The sequence below is a fragment of the Heliangelus exortis genome, chromosome 7 (genome assembly GCF_036169615.1).
Source record: "Heliangelus exortis chromosome 7, bHelExo1.hap1, whole genome shotgun sequence".
NCBI lineage: Eukaryota > Metazoa > Chordata > Aves > Apodiformes > Trochilidae > Heliangelus > Heliangelus exortis.
The window spans coordinates 31,704,634-31,720,330 of NC_092428.1; the positions used below are offsets into that span (position 1 = coordinate 31,704,634).

The following is a 15,697-nucleotide window of genomic DNA, read 5'->3' on the forward strand; positions in this document are numbered from 1 at the left end:
AGGCTGATGCTGCCAATGTGTGCCTTACATCTGCTGCCAAAGCTGAAGGAATAAAGCACCAAAAGGCTGTGCCCTGGGTGCTAAGCTGGAAAGCACATTACACAGTGGAACAAATACATGCTTGGGCTGTGCCAAGTTGCTTGAGTCCAGTTATTATCTAGGAGCTACTGAAACCCCTTTATTTCTAACTAATGGTAGGATTTATTTTTTTGTTTTTTGAAAGGCCTGAAATGTGAAGGCTGATAGTAAGCACTGACCCATCTGTTTTGGGTGTTATACTTGGTCCCAGTTCATCTCTGATGTGAGGAAAAAATGTTTCATCATACATTAAATAGCCTGGGTGGACATGGGCCAGGAGTGGCAATCTATGAGCTCAATGGGCTTTTCCTGGGCCAGAAATTCAGGTTTGAGCTGCCTTTTTTTTTTTTTTAACCTTGGTATTTAATTATTGTGGTAGATAGCTTATCAGTTTGCTGAAGTCATTCTTGTGGTGTCTTCTACCTGTTTAGCCACAAAAATGGGATACTTGGAGCTACATTCTTTTCATCTTTTGTAGTCTGAATTCTCACTCAGCTCCAGAGCAGCCTTTTACCTGCTTGGAGATTCTGTTTGTCTCAAGGACACTTCCAGCTGGTTTAGCTCCACCCAGCCACGAGTTTTTCAGAGGAAACAGAAAAATGTAGAAAGGACAGAACTTGTCCAAAGGATCACACAGAGCACAGCTTATGAGGAAACAAGTATCCCATATGTAATTATCTGAAAAATTAAACTAAGGGCAACCAAGATCAGTTGTTGAAGGGCTGAATCTTGGGTTCAGGCTCTGCTATGTGGAGCCAGAGCCATCCTGCCCTGAGAGGTGATTTCAGAAGCCAGGCATCCAGCCTCACTCCAGGAAAAACAGCCAGCATGTGCCCAAGTAAACACTGTAGATCTGGGGCTGAAATGCAGAGTTTCAAAAACAAACAAATAACCCTCAAGCAAGAAAGGGCTTGCTTTCTTTTGGGTCCTGCAAGGAGAAGAAATAATTAAAAAAGAGGTTTATGTTCTCAAATGCAAACATAGTAAGGAATGTATTGATGTTACACATAAATGTATTTTTGAAAGCTGCTGTGAGCAGGTTTTGAGATTTAAAAAATCAGGAGTATGAAATAACTCTCAGCTGCAATGTGGTCATTCAGCACTCCAGAGAGAGTGATCACATTTTTATACAGCAACAGTGCAGCCCTGTTGTGGCTCCCTTTCTTTCCTCCTTTATTTTATGATCAAGACACAGAAAACACCCACTTTTCTTCTTTAAGTGCTAACAAGTTGGAATTTTAAATTGTTCACATTGTGCACAGGGGCAGACACCACCACAGATCTTGGAGCTGTTGCTCTCAGCTAGATGGGGTATTTAAAAACTGTGATTTTTTTAAAAAAGGAAAGCAGAAGCTTAATGTAGAATATTAAGTCACCTGCAGCTACCTGAAAGGCTCCACGTGACAGTGACTGAAACATGAAAAACAAAAGACATGAAATCTTCACATTTATAAGAATTTGCCCTGCAGAAAAGAAGAAAATCTTGACCTACTTGAGGAAAGAGGGTTATTATATCCATTCTGCTTACCCAGAAAATACAGTGTGACATGTAAGAAAACCATCATGTTATGAGAAGGAACAAGTTAAGTCATGCCAGTTGTTAGGAGTAATTCCTCAGCTCTGTCTCTGGCAGGAATGCTCAGTGAAGTGGTGGGGAATTAGGCATGTGAGGAGACTGAGGAATTGCATCCCATTAATATTGTGGTTATTTACAGGCAGGGCCAGCACAAGGGAACCACAGTCCTGACCTCCTCCTTGTGTGCTCCTGGGATTCCTCTGCTGCTCCTGGGAGATGCTGGAGGCCCTGGTGCAGGAGCAGGGTTGCAGTGCCCTTTATTGGCATGAAAACTGGGTCAGGTCTGATGCAGTGAGTGCCCAAAGTGCCTTCAGAGATGATGTCTGGGCACAGGGCAGAGGTGGCTGAGCCTTTGATGTCAGGGTTGCTTCTTACTCTGCTCACAAGAAGAGTTCCTCAGCTCAGAGACAGAACCAGAGCAGTCAGCAGCTTGGCTGGGGAGTTCATCCAAGGTTCAGGTTCATAATTAGCTAAAACCAACACGAGTCTACAGAGCTGGCAAAAAGGCTGTCCCAGCCCTCTTCCCACCTCTAGGAAAGCCACCCATGGCTTTCAGGTCAATTCAAAGGAAGGGAGTGTGTGACAAAAAAAGCTGTCAGGCTGGTGGCCACCCACAAGCACCAAACAGGAGGTGTCAGCACAGGCATTGGGTGTTGGGACCTCATTAGAACTGACCTAAACCTAAATAAGGTTTCAGCTCAGCTGATTCTCCACTTATTACATGGGCTGCTTAAAGAGCTCCAGATTCTAAACCTGACAGCTTTTAAGATTCCCATTTGGCAAAGGCTGTGTATCTGTGTATCCTCTCTTTTAAAGTATAATCAATGTTTAAGGCTTCTTTCTTGAAATAATAGCAGTAAAATACACTCCCATGGGCAAAACTACCCCAGCAAATCAGTGTGTGTAGAAAGGAGTAAAAGCTGTGTCTCTGAAGGTCTTTCAGAGGCTGCTCAGGGAAAAACCAGGGATCTTGAATACCTCTGCAGTGTTCCCATGTGCTTAACCCCCATGGAATGCCACGTTTTTTAATTACATTTGATATGTGGCATTACACAGAACCTAGAAAACAAGATGATCAGCTTGAGAAAGAAGCTAACTTGGGAACAGTGCTTGAGAGGAACAATCCATGGGGAATTGAGTTTTAATGGTTGTGCTACAGTAGTGAGCAAAGGTAGAGTTGCTACATAGAATCATAGAATCCTAGAATCATAGAATCTTAGGGGTTGGAAGGGACCTGGAAAGATCATCTAGTCCAACCCCCCCTGCCAGAGCAGGGCCCCCTAGAGTACATCCCCTAGGAACGTGTCCAGGTGGGTTTTGAATGTCTCCAGTGAAGGAGACTCCACAACCCCCCTGGGCAGCCTGTTCCAGGGCTCTGTCACCCTTACAGTAAAAAAATTTTTTCTGATATTCAACTTGAACCTCCTATGCTCCAATTTACACCCATTACCCCCTAATGTGAGTCACAGGAACCACAGAAGAGCTCCTGTGAGTGGAACAGCAAAGGTGCCAGCCAAGAGGCTAAAGCAAACCTGTAGTGTTCAGCTCAAATTATTTGCATGCATCATTATCTTCCCAGAAACTTTTACTGTGTACACCACCAGAAATGGGGTCCAGACCATGAGTTCTCCATGTCAAGAAAGTGCTGGAATTCGAGGTGACTTCAGCTGCTACAGGGCCACACTAGAAAACAAAAAAATGTGTTCAGGTCTGGTGATGCAAGAGCCCTGTTATCAATTTTTCTTCAGGAGGATCTCGCCCACCAAATATTTTGCCAGACGTCTGGTCTACCTGGGAGCTGTAAAGCTGCTGAAAATCAGACTTTGATCTCACTCATGACAGGTATGTGGGAGCAAAGCAACACTGCTCAGTCACTCCTGACTCACCTGACCACTGAGTGACCACTTCAGAGATCAGCTGCTCCATTTTGTGAGGCTTCTGATAAACACAGAATGGTTTAGGTTGGAGGAGACCTCCAAGATCATCCAGTCCAACCTTGACACGTGGGTACCTTGCCTCTCATGGGCTTTCTGAACATGGCATTGGAGTGGTAAAACTGCTACAGGGGGTGTCTGGGGGGAGAGGAGAGGAGAGGAGAGGAGAGGAGAGGAGAGGAGAGGAGAGGAGAGGAGAGGAGAGGAGAGGAGAGGAGAGGAGAGGAGAGGAGAGGAGAGGAGAGGAGAGGAGAGGAGAGGAGAGGAGAGGAGAGGAGAGGAGAGGAGAGGAGAGGAGAGGAGAGGAGAGGAGAGGAGAGGAGAGGAAAGGAGAGGAGAGGAGAGGAGAGGAAAGGGGAAGGGAAAGGGAAAGGGAAAGGGAAAGGGAAGGGGAAGGGGAAGGGGAAGGGGAAAGGGAAAGGGAAAGGGAAAGGGAAAGGGAAAGGGAAGGAAAGGGAAAGGGAAAGGGAAAGGGAAAGGGAAAGGGAAAGGGAAAGGGAAAGGGAAAGGGAAAGGGAAGGGGAAAGAGAAGGGGCAGGAGAAGGAGAAGAGGGAGGGGAAGGGGGAGGGGAAGGGGAACAGGAACGGGAAGGGGAAGAGGAAGAGGAAGGGGAAGGGGAAGGGAGGGAAGGGCAGGGAAGGGAAGAGGAAGGGGAAGAGGAAAAGCTGATGGCTGGAATCCAGCCCACAGTAACTTAATTTTGAAACACCTCATGCATTTCCTACTGTAGACCTTCCTGGCTGACACCTGTGCTGCCATCCGGAGGTGGGACTGATGCACTCCACAGCAATGACAAAAATAAACATTCCTCTTTCTTCTGAAGGAAAAGTTCAGGGAGCAGTAGAAGGGCTCTTGAGCTCTCCATCTGCCTGCTCCTTGCCTTGGGCCATCACTGCCTCTCTCTAAATGCTCCTGCTTGATCTCCAGAGGGAAAAATGTCCACAGGTAGAAACCAGGGGATTCTGTCCTCAGCTCAGGAACCCCTGTGTGTAGATAGCATTTATTTTATTACAGTTATTCTAGCAAATATTGGGGGGAGAAGGTTGGAAGGAGGGAATGTGGGAGGGAAGAAAAAGTCTTTGGTTTAATTTTCCATTTATGTGTTAAACAACAAATCATATTGGTTTCCTTAATGGAAAATTCTTGGTCATTGATATTTAGATGTATGCATTCTATCTTTTACTCCTCAATGTATTTACTTGCTCAGGGTACTCTTTAGACTTTGCAAACCCAGCTGTACCAGGCTGTTGGGTTTTTTTAATACAGTTAAAGTGACACTTCTAACATTTCCCTAACTCTGACCTCCTGGTGTTCCCCCATATACTTCCCTAATTATACTGTTAAATAAAGTTATTTCCAGAGTTTTTGTGGATCATGGACCACTAGTAGTTCCTGTGAAGAGAGAGGGTACAAAACAAGAATTAAGGCTTTTTATCCAGAGGTAGGTTAAAGATTAAGGTTTTTTATCCAGACCTGTATGAATCAGGAGCTTTCTCTCCCTGCAGCTGAAGCACAACCTGTGCTTTCTGGCTGTCTGAGCTCTTGCCACCCTGGAGGTGAGGGTCCAGAACCACTGCCCCAACTGCCACTTTGTGTTCTGGAGAAGGAATGAAGGGAGGATGGAAGGAAAGCTCCACCTGGGGTTGCATGGCCCAGAATTATGGAAGTGGGGGAGGCTGAAACTCAGCTCTGGATGCACTGCAGGCACTGTTATCATGGACAGCATGGTGGGAATGAGGGAGGTACTAACTTGCCTGCTCTCCTTGGAGCATTTGAATTGAAAACTCTCTTTAGTTGAAAAGAGTTGCATTTATTTATTTAAATATTTGTTGGTTTGGGTTGGTTTTGTTTTTTTTTTAACACGTGAGACAGACTTGTGATTCTCTTTAGCATTTATATTCAGCTGTGAATAAAGTCCATTTTTGTCTGTGCTTGAAAATATTGCACAAATCAGTATCCAGGATTGTTACAGATAATGGACACTCAGCAGGGCATTTCCAAAAGTGTTAGCAGTGCAAATAGCATAATCTGGATGATGCAGTGTTTGAAACTGCTATTTCCAGGACTGCTTGGAATTACAGCTGTCTTATATGGCCACTCACCACATCCCTAACTAGAAACCAAAGAGGTCACCCACTCAAGCAGCCACCCCCTCGACCAAGCAGGAGGGGATGGGTCTCTCCCAAAGGCTTGGAAGCATTTAGACAAAAAAACTTTGGTGGCTTGGGATCAGTGGCACAAAACCTGGACTCCCATTTCTATACCTCACCCTCCCAAGGCTGCACAAGGTGCAAGTCATGCAAAGGGGAAACAGAGGATGTCATGTCCTCTGAAATTAATTGTAAATTTTGTAAATCCAAGGCTGTAGAAGTGACTAAAGGGAGTGTTGGGAAAGGGGTTGGCATTCTGTAGGAATCAAGTATTCAAATTTCCTATAAACCTCGAGTAGTTCTGCCAAAGGCAAGATTGCTGGCAAACCACAGCGCCCTGAAAAGCTTCATGAACAGCAACAGAGGAGGAGACAATTTATACCATTTCAGTTATTTGGGTTTGTACCATTCCCTATTTTTTGCTACAATTCACACTTCTTAAGGAAAACAAGTAATCGGATAACAAATGACAGCACCAATTTTTTTTTTCTTTTTTTTTCCACCAGAGATTTCAGCACACTGCAGCTGACCAACTGCTTCAGGCACTGGGAATGTCTCAGAGGGAAAGCCAAATAAAACCAAAAACCAGTTTGTGCACAGTGATGACAACCAGTAGAAAACCACAGACAGGTCAAGAGGTTTTAGGTCCAGTTGGTCCTAAGCTGAGGCAGGGAAAATGGACTAGATGAGCCTGTAGAATGCCTTTATCTTCCTGAGGGACTTGAGCTGAGAAGAGCTTTAATCAGGAAGGTGACGTCTGTAAGAGAGGGGGGTCCTGTGAACCCTCTCCTTGCAGCCAGCCTGGAAAAGGGGGGTACCACCCACCATCACCCCCACTCAGCACAGGGCACTGCTGGGACCCACACCCAGTGGGGAAGAAGTCCAGGAAGCAAACATTGATTCATGCAAATACAGATAAAAACAATTCAAAATGGAATAATTAAAAAAAAAATTTAAAAAGGGAAAAAAAACAAACCAAAACAAACAACTTTTTATTTAGATCAACACAAGAAGAGCTAGATAGGATTTATGAGCTCAGTTTTTTGGTTGGAGAGCCAATGTTCACTTGAAAGCATCCTAAGAGACCAAGGGGATACAGTCTTGAACAGTGTTGTAATAATTGGTGAAACTGCATAGGACAGATTTTTATTCTTTTTTTTAAACCAATTACTTCCCATCCGTTCAGGGATGGATAAGCCCCCAGCTACAATTCCTTTTCATGCTGGTGCTTGTAACGATGAAGATGAAATGTGATTTTCCTAGCTAACAAATGCTCCAAACAGCAAAAGAGGAAAAGCATATGTTTCTCTGTCATGGAAAATAGGTCTTGGCATGCTGGAAATTCTGTTTGTTTTCTTTTTTTTTACTTATTTTCTACCATAAATGCCCCATTTTTAATAAAATGAATAATGTAATAATTTTCTCTGATTTACGTTTTCTTTTCTGCCTCATTTGGCACTAATGCTGTGTTATTACAAGAACTCTTCTCTGCAAAAAGAATGATCTTTAGACATCTCATCCAAAACCTTTGAAGTCACTAGGAAAGAACTGAGAAGAAAGGCAGGGAGGCCATGTAAGTTAGCAGCAACTGAAGACTTTCCACTGACCAAGCAGGTTCTCTGCTCATCACCTGATGACACGGAGCTGCAGCTTCCCACACCTTCTCAGACAAAAAGAAAACTCTCTTCCAGGCAGGCCACCAAGTGCACAGCTTGCAGTTTGCAGGTCAGGAGTCAGAAATGATAATAAAAAGTTGGTCAGACAGGGTAAGACCAAGTCCCAGGAGCACAAGCAGAGGCTGGGGAGGTTTTTGCTGGTGAGCATCCCTGGGATTTACAGCAGCTTCGTGCTCCATCCCCAGCAGCAGGGTAACAGCAGTAGGAACAAGTGCCACAGCTCCCAGGCTCTCCAGGTTTGAGGCATGCACTGGCAAGCCAAACAGCAACGAGGAGTGTTTGAAAAAGCAACTTGGAGAAGAATCTGGAGGGAATTATTGTCAGGCATGTGTCAAGAGGGTGAGTTTTCCCATCTCCAGTGCCTGTAATTACATCTCGAACATGCTAATAAAATCCAGTGGTTATAGTGGTTGTTTGGGGTGGTTTTTTGTTTGTTTTTGGTTTTGGGGTTTTTTTTTTGTTGTTGGTTTGCTGTGTTTTTTTGTCTCTTTGTCAAAGTATGTACCTTAAACATGCTGCTGCGACGACTAGGGGGAAAAAAATCACCTTTCTTATGCTTCCAATCGCCATGCAAGCCCCAGCAGTGAAGATGTGGTGCCCAGCTTGGGGCGCAGGGCTCTCGGGGGGGGTCGGGGGGTCCCTCCGCCAGGTCCCGCGGCTCTGCCCCCTCAGAGGTGCGGGGCGTAGAAGGGGCCGAGGTACGCGGGGCCGAGGAAGGGGGCGAAGGGGCCGCTGCCCAGCGGGAAGGGGGCGGCGGACGGGACGAGGACGTTGGCGGCGGCGTAGGAAGGGAAAGTCTGGAAGGGCAAAGCTCCGGGACCCGGCGGGCTGGGGCTGCCGCTCCCCGCTGCCGCTGCCGGGGATGGAGCGGGGGCCGCCCCGTCCGCTCCCGGGTGTTGTTTCTTCCATTTGGTGCGACGGTTCTGGAACCAGATCTTCACCTGCGTCTCGGTGAGGCTGAGGGAGAGGGCCAGGCTGAGGCGCTCGCAGACCGACAGGTACCGCGTGGCTCGGAACTTGTTCTCCAGGGCCACCAGCTGCTCGTAGGTAAAAGCCGTCCGAGCCCGACGGGGCTTGCCGCAGCCCGTCTCGGCCCGCCGCCTCCGGGAGCCCCGGGGAGAGCCCGGTTCCTCGGTACCGAGCGAGCGAGAGGCGGGTTGGGACCCGGCTTCGGTCTCCGACCCGGTGCCGGTGCTGTCCCCGGGCGGACCCTCCTCGTCCCGGTCCTGTCCCGCTGCCTCGGGTCCGTTCTCCGCATCTGGGGGGAGATGGCAGCGTCGGTCAGGGGGAGGCCGGGGTCACCCCTCCCGCCCCTCACCCAGCCGCCTGCCAGCCCTCCGAACCCGGCTCTTCTCCTCGATTCCCCCCTCCCAATGTGATAAAATAACGGCAAATCGTTAAAATAATATAAAAGGGAAGGGGGGAAAAAAACCGCCCGCTTTGCGAGAGCCCCTCCGCGTTCCCCGCGGTGCCATTGCCTCTGCCGAGGGGAAAAGAGGAAGGGGAGGGGGGGAGGGAGGCGTCGATATGGATTTCTTACCAATTAAAAAAGAAGATATTAAAGTCCCCTTCTGAAGCGAAATAAATCCCCTCCCCCCTCCCTCTTTCCCCATCCCCTCGCTAATGGAGTTTCAGATTTGCGAGGGCCAGATCGATAGATGTCATCTATTAAAGGTAAGTTTTAATCGAACAATATTAGGATCAGGCCGGGGGAAGGAGGTTTGAAGTGGGCACCTGCAAGCTGCGGGCAGGAGATAGGCGGGAGTCGGTAATAGGATATCGATCAACGGGAGCTAAGGCATCCTCCGGTGGGGACGGGCTGAACAATTACCCAGCCGGCCGTCCCGCTGCAGGCCTGGGGGGGCCCGGGGGCAGCCGATCCCTCCCACCCCACGGAAAAGGGGTAAAATCCCCGGTGCGGTGCTTTGCCGAGAGCCGCGGCCCGTTTGGAGCCGGGACGGGGAAGCGGCCCGCCCTGGGATGCCCCGTCCATCCGCACACCGGCAGCGGGATGGGGGCGGGGGATACACACGCCGAGAACTTTTCCCTCGGCATCATCGAGACTTCAAATACATCTCCAGCCTCCCCCCGTCCCCCGCGCTGCCTCTTCCACCTTGGGAGAGGGCACCCCGAGGGGATGGGGGGGCCGGGGGTCCCCCTCTGCCTCCGCTTCCACCTGCTCGCCCCGCCAGCACCAGCCGGAGAAACTCGAGCGCGTTCCTACCATGTGCCTCTAGTTTATTCCTCCCGCTGCCGGGAGAAGCAGCAGCAGCAGCGTCTTTTCCTACTTCAACTCTTCCCAAACTTTTCTCCCGCTCGCCCGTGCCGGGGACGCCCGAACCCCAGCTCCCCTCTGCCGCTTCGCGTCTCTTGCTGAATTTCTGGGGATCCAGGATGTCTAAGATGGAGAAGGAGATTTTATGATGGATGGGGGCCGCCTTGGCCCCGCGGTCCGGGCATTCCGGCATTCCCCCTCCCCACCTTCCAACGCTTCACGGAGACCTGATGGCTCTCAGCGCCGGGATGCGGAGCCGGGGAAGAGGTGCGGAGCCGGGGGGAGGGGTGCGGAGCCGGGGGGATGCGGAGCCGGGGGGATGCGGAGCCGGGGAGTGCGGATCCGGGCCGCCTCCCGAGCCGCACGCCTCGGCGCTGGAGGCTCGGAGTGAGGAGCGGGGAGGAGGAGGAGGGTCGGTCGGGAAGGGCGGAGGGGCCGGCGGCGGGGTGGGGGCAGGGGAGGGGGCAGCGCAGCCATTGGCACACCGCCCCCCAGCCCCCTCCCCGCCGCCCGCCGCGCCGGCTCCATCCCTTCATCCCAACCTCGCGGAGATGGGGCTTTCCCGTTACCTCGCCCCGGGTTGGGGAGGGGGGATGCGCGGAGAGGTGGGCTGGGGGGAGGCCGGGGAGCTCTGGGCACCACACCGGGGGATGCGTCGGTGCAAGGGAGGAGACTGCACGAGACGGCTGCTGTCCCCCGGTGTGTGTCCCCTCCGGCTCTGCTGACACACCCGCAGGTCCTCTGGGTTTCTGAGGGTCCAGCAAGGCGAGCCTCGCGTCTCAGAGGGACCACCGAAGAGGGGGACGGCTCCTGCATCCCTCCCACAGCCCAGAGCAGGCTCCAGGCTCGGAGCATTCCTGCTGCCAGAGGTGGCTGTTCCAGAGGTGAAGCTGCTGTTTGGTCCACGTGTCCACACAGCTTCTCATTTTGGGTGACTTTGGTTCAGGCTCTTCCCCCAAGGGCTCCATCCATGCTGTTCACACTGTTCCCACTTCATAGGCAGGGAAACTGAGGCACGCCTGTGCCTCACACCTACAGCTGGGACAGGGTAGGCAGCAGCAGGTCAGTGCTCCCCACCCTGCACCAGCCCCATGGCCACTGTGACCACTTCCAGCCAGCTGTGCTTGTTAAAAACTTGCCAGCCAAGTGTTTCTGTAGGTCTGTGTCTGCTCGGGAGGATGCTTTCCCCTCTCCTTAGAGGTTCTGAGTTTTGTTGGTCCCGTGAGTCTGTCTGGGGTGTAGACAAAAGGGCATGAGGCCAGGGAAGGCAGCTGTTGGTGGGAATCCACTGCTCCACCTGGTTTTATTCCTAGGAAGAGGTGCAGAGCACAGCCCTCTCCCTCTTTACAGGTGTTCCAGCCTCAGAAAAAGTGGGTTTTCTATTTGCCGTGGCAAAGGTAACAGCAGAGCAAGGAGGTGAGAAGAAGATGTGCTGTGATGACAAGGAACTGTCATTATCAGCTACCTGTGGCAGCACCCAAGGGCCCATTTGGCACTGGTTGCTTGAGTGGGTCACAGCGTGTGGAAGAGAAGGAAGCTCTGTCCTGAACAATTCACACACTAAAGCTACACAGCAAAAAAGCTGAATTTTGAGGTGCACCCTGCATGAAAGTTAAGATGTAGGTGAGCTGGAAAACACTGCTGTGTGCTGGTTAAGTATTGCTCATGTATCTGAAGTTCCTTGAAGTGCAGAAGAAGGAGGAGGGGTGCAGGTGCTGGACAGCTTGCTTCAGGAGAGAAATCAAATCAAGAAAATGGATATAAAATCCTAATGTATATCATACTAACGCTTTTAAAACAAGATTCTGTGGCACGGAATTACTGGTTTAATACCTAAAATCATAGGTATTGCCATATGGTAAATTGGCTCGTGGATCATTATTGTAGGGTGTTGGCAAACCTCAGCAGAGCAGGAGATTTTTTTACGTTTGAAAGGAAAAAAAATCTATTTTGATATATGCAAGACTACAATACTTTTGTTGGAGTTGTTACGAGAAAAAAAAAATCTAATCTGATATATGCCACACTACAAATGCTTTTGTTGCAGTTATGTCTGCAGGAGCTGAGGAGGTAAATTGTAGTGTTGGGATTAATTGGTGAGCTAGGAGACACCTTCAGGTATCACCAGTTTAACCCTTGCATGCACATTCCCCTCCAAACGCAAACACACATTGTCCACAGGAAAGCACCCACGAGAAAGCAGACGTTCACGGATCACTTTTAGCAGTCTGTTTGAAGTTGGTCCCCTTGCCAGCTGAAGCATTAAAATTCAGGCCGAGTGCTGCCTTTAAATTGCTTTGATGCTAGGTGGGTTTCAACCCTGACCTGTCCTGACGGCAAGTGATGGCTGTAACAAACCACAGATCAATATTCATAGCGGGTGTCCTGGACTGATAACACTATCCAAGACAATGTTCACTATCGGTGGAGACAGCTGGGATGCTGGGCCATTAGTGATGTTGTTTTAAATAACCTGATCCATTTCTGGGTCTATTTAATGAATTTCACGGTTTGGATATTATCTTGAAGGAGAAGCCAGAAGCGGTGATGCAAATCAATGCTGCCAAGGTTCCTCTGCTTTTCTGAAAACAAAGTGGACTATAATTCCACCACAGCTCCTTAGATATTCTGGGACTCGCAGCATGGTATTGACAGTATTAGCAGTAAGTAAGTATTTGGACTTTATTGAGGGAGAAAATGATATTATCTGTAAAGCTGGAACACAGCAGATAAAATCTTATCCATGATTGTAAAAGGCAGGGGATCAGTTCAGTTCTTCACATGACTAACCAGTGGGGTTTTTTTTTTTTCTGTGTATGAAGCACTGGGTATGCATGAGAAGATACCAGAGGCAGGGCAAGATGTCAGGGTTTTATAGAACCATAGAATGGTTTGTGTTGGAAGAGACCTTAAAGCTCATCCAGTTCCAACTCCCCTGCCATGGTCAGGGACACCTCCCACAGCCCAGGTTGCTCCAAGCCCGATCCAACCTGGGCTTGAACACCTCCAGGGATGGGGCAGCCACAGCTTCCTTGGGCAAACTGTTCCAGTGTCTTACCACCCTCAAATTAAAGAATTTCTTCCTAATGTCTAACCTAAATCTCCTCTCTTCAAGTCTGAAACCATTTCCCCTTGTCCTCTCCCTACACACCCATGTCAAAAACCCTCCCCCAGCTTTCTTGCAGACCCCCTTCAGATATTGGAAAGTTGCTCTAAGGTCACCTCAGAGCTCCCAAAAGGAGCCTCCAAAAAATCAGCTCCAAGCTGAACATCCCCTCCTTTTGGCTGAGCTGACAACGGGTCTCTTCAGGCTTCTGCTTCTTCTGCTGCCTCAAGGGTCTGATCCTGGCTTCAGCTCCTCAGGATCTGCAGAACCCCCGGGGTGGTGTGTGCTGGGGGCAAAGCCGTGCTCTAGGGTGCCAGGGGACTGTGCCCTCACACCAGGGGCCATCCCACCACTCTCCTGCTCTGAGGGAAGCTCAAGATGGAAACACGACGAGCTTGTTGTCACTTTGGAAAAGCCTGACCCAAGTCCAGACCCAGGATGCCCCTGCAAAGGTATCTCTGAGTGTCTGCAGCCCTTCCAGGGATCACAAAAGCAATGTTAATTTTTCAGAGAACCTTTATTTCCAGCAACTGGCTCAGGTGAGGTGGGTACTTCAGAGCATGGAGGTTCTTCCTTCCCAGGGATGCGGTGCCTGAGGGAGTTGCAGGGAAAGGGCCCTGGCACAATCCGGGCCAGAATCATAGAATCAGTCATAGAATCATAGAATCAATCATGGAATCATAGAATCAGCTGGGTTGGAAAGGACCTCTGAGACCACCAACTCCAACCCTTGATCCCCCCGTGGTTCCCAGCCCGTGGCACTGGGTGCCACCTTCAGTCTCTTCCTAAAAACCTCCAGGGATGGAGATTTTTCATGGCTTTTCATGTCTGATGCCGTGTGCTGGGCTGTTGGCAGCAGGCAGCACCAGGGGCAGATACTTTGACCCGGTGGCAACCACTTTGTGAGTCAGGGCAGAACTTGGGTCCTGCTGCTGGGAGCTTGGGTCGGGACGGAGCAGTTGGGTTTGGGGCGGGCGGAGGGGCTCAGGGGAAACTCAGCTTACCCTACGCAGGTGTTTAAAAAAACAACAACACAAAAACCCAACCAAACCATCACTAAACGAGAGAAGAGCTGGCGGGGAAGGCAGCGGACCTCCTCAGACCACACTCCCCGGCAGCCCCCGCGGCGGGGCGGTGCGGGGCGGTGCGGAGCGGGGTTTGGGGAGGGGAAGGGGGGGAAGGAAGGAAGGAAGGAAATGGCGTCCTGGGCACGGGCGGTGCGGGGGTTGCTGCTGGATGTCAGCGGCGTCCTGTACGACAGCGGTGGGGATGGAGGAGTGCCCATCGCCGGGTCGGTGGAGGCGGTGCGCAGGTGGGTTCGGGACATCCCTCTGGAAAGGGAAGAGGAGGGGCTGCGGGGGGGGACACCCCGCAAGATGGCGGTGAGGGTTCGGTACCCCCAGTGTGGGCCTGAGGGGGAGTGAAGGGTTTGAAAGGCTGTGCAGCCCCCCAAAGCTGTACGGGACAGCACGGCAAACGGGGAGGTTTGGGTTCGCTTTGGGGGGTTTTTAAGGTTCTTGAAGGGTACGGGGGCTGAGGGGGTGGCAGAGCCGCTGTCCCGGGGCTGCTGGGGAAAGGAGCCCGGAGCATCCCAGAGAGATCACATGGCGCTGGTTTGGGTTTTTTTTCTTTTCATCTTTTCATGCACAGCAAAAGCCGGTGGTTAAAAGGAGGTCTGTGCATTGCTATAGTAATAATCTTGAAAATCTTACTTGCACTGGTGTGGTTCTTCTGTATATTGATTAGCTCTGCTGTTCCAATGAGCTGGGACTTCTTGCAGCCCAGCGGAAATTCCCCATTTCTCCAGAAATGGAAAACCTCAGGGCTGCAGTCAGAGGTTGCCCAGGCTATAGGTGACATTAAAGCAAAGTTTTGCAGTGGTGAGGAGCTCCCCAGCACCCCCAGGCTGTGACCTGCCTGGCTTTGGGCTGGGGAATGCAATCCAGTGAACACAAGCTGAGGAACCTCTGCTAAACGCTGTGATTTCATTTCTTTAACTTAACTAGTTGTCGTTAACTAGGTTAACTAGTCAGCACGTCTGTATTGGCCCTGCTGAACCAGAGGAGAGCAATGGCTGCAGGGTCACCTTTGTGTAAGGACAGGTATTGATTTGGGGGGGTTGCTGGAGGAGGTGCTGGGTTTCCAGGAAAGCCTTTTGGCCCCGTGTGATGTTTCACTGACCCAAGGCAGAAAATCCAGGTCTGTTTCATCCAGTGAGGGCTGCAGTCTGTACCCCACTTGGAATGTTTTCAACATCAGAACACTGAACCTGTGTCAAGCATTGGCAGCCTGCTTGGCTGTCACCTCTGTGGCTTCTGGCCCCTGAGGACACCCAGCACAGACACACCTGGGACAAGTGATTTATCCAGCAGGGAAGTGTGCAGGAAGAAATAGTGAAATCACTAAAATTAATCAGAAGAGGTCAAGTTAAATACGTGCTGAAATGTTGGTGGGACCACCATGGAGAAGGCAAAACTGGAGAAGACCTAGATGGGCAGATGCTGGGGAGCAGATCAGAAAACCCATGGACAAGGTCATAAAAAAGTCTTTGTAGCTTTTTTATTTATGTATTTAGTTAGTTAGTTAGTTATTATTTTTATTATAACTTTGTATGTCTTGAAGAACATATAGTAGGCACACAAAGTAGGCACAAATATAAATAATGACAGCTACAAATCGACTGTTGGAGTTGAGATATTTCCTTTAAAAACCCAGGACATATTCAATAATCCCTGCATTGCAGCTTGCCATGTGTTTTTGTCATATTGTTTGTTGATTCTAGGTTTTCTAACTTTTTTTGCAGCCAAGTTCCAGGCTGTTACTCAATAACTTTTGTCACTGAATTTCCTGAAACCTCCCATATGGAGGGAACAAACCGCAATTTAATTTGTGGCAATGTCA

General features: G+C 49.9%; 2 protein-coding genes across 4 annotated transcripts in view; one reads left to right on the plus strand and one right to left on the minus strand.

The window, feature by feature from the left end:
* Positions 1 to 7,906: 7,906 nt before the first annotated feature.
* On the minus strand, positions 7,907 to 10,167 carry NKX1-2 (NK1 homeobox 2). The gene is made up of 3 exons (XM_071748167.1): positions 9,987 to 10,167; positions 9,640 to 9,813; positions 7,907 to 8,673 (listed from the first exon to the last, which is right to left on the minus strand). Exons 1-3 carry the CDS (start codon positions 10,165 to 10,167, stop codon positions 8,084 to 8,086), a joined length of 945 nt encoding a protein of 314 aa, XP_071604268.1. The 3' UTR covers positions 7,907 to 8,083.
* Positions 10,168 to 13,958: 3,791 nt separating this feature from the next.
* The window catches only part of LHPP (phospholysine phosphohistidine inorganic pyrophosphate phosphatase), a 75,231-nt gene continuing 73,492 nt past the window's right edge, over positions 13,959 to 15,697 (plus strand). For 2 of the 3 annotated variants that reach the window (XR_011726901.1, XR_011726900.1), the window contains exon 1: positions 13,968 to 14,108. Coding sequence is in view for 1 of the 3 variants with exons in the window: in XM_071749659.1 (XP_071605760.1) it covers positions 13,993 to 14,108 (116 nt within the window). In the remaining 2 variants the exon portion in view is untranslated. Of the gene's footprint in view, positions 14,109 to 15,697 lie in introns of all 3 variants that reach the window. The other variant, XM_071749659.1, reaches the window with a different exon arrangement.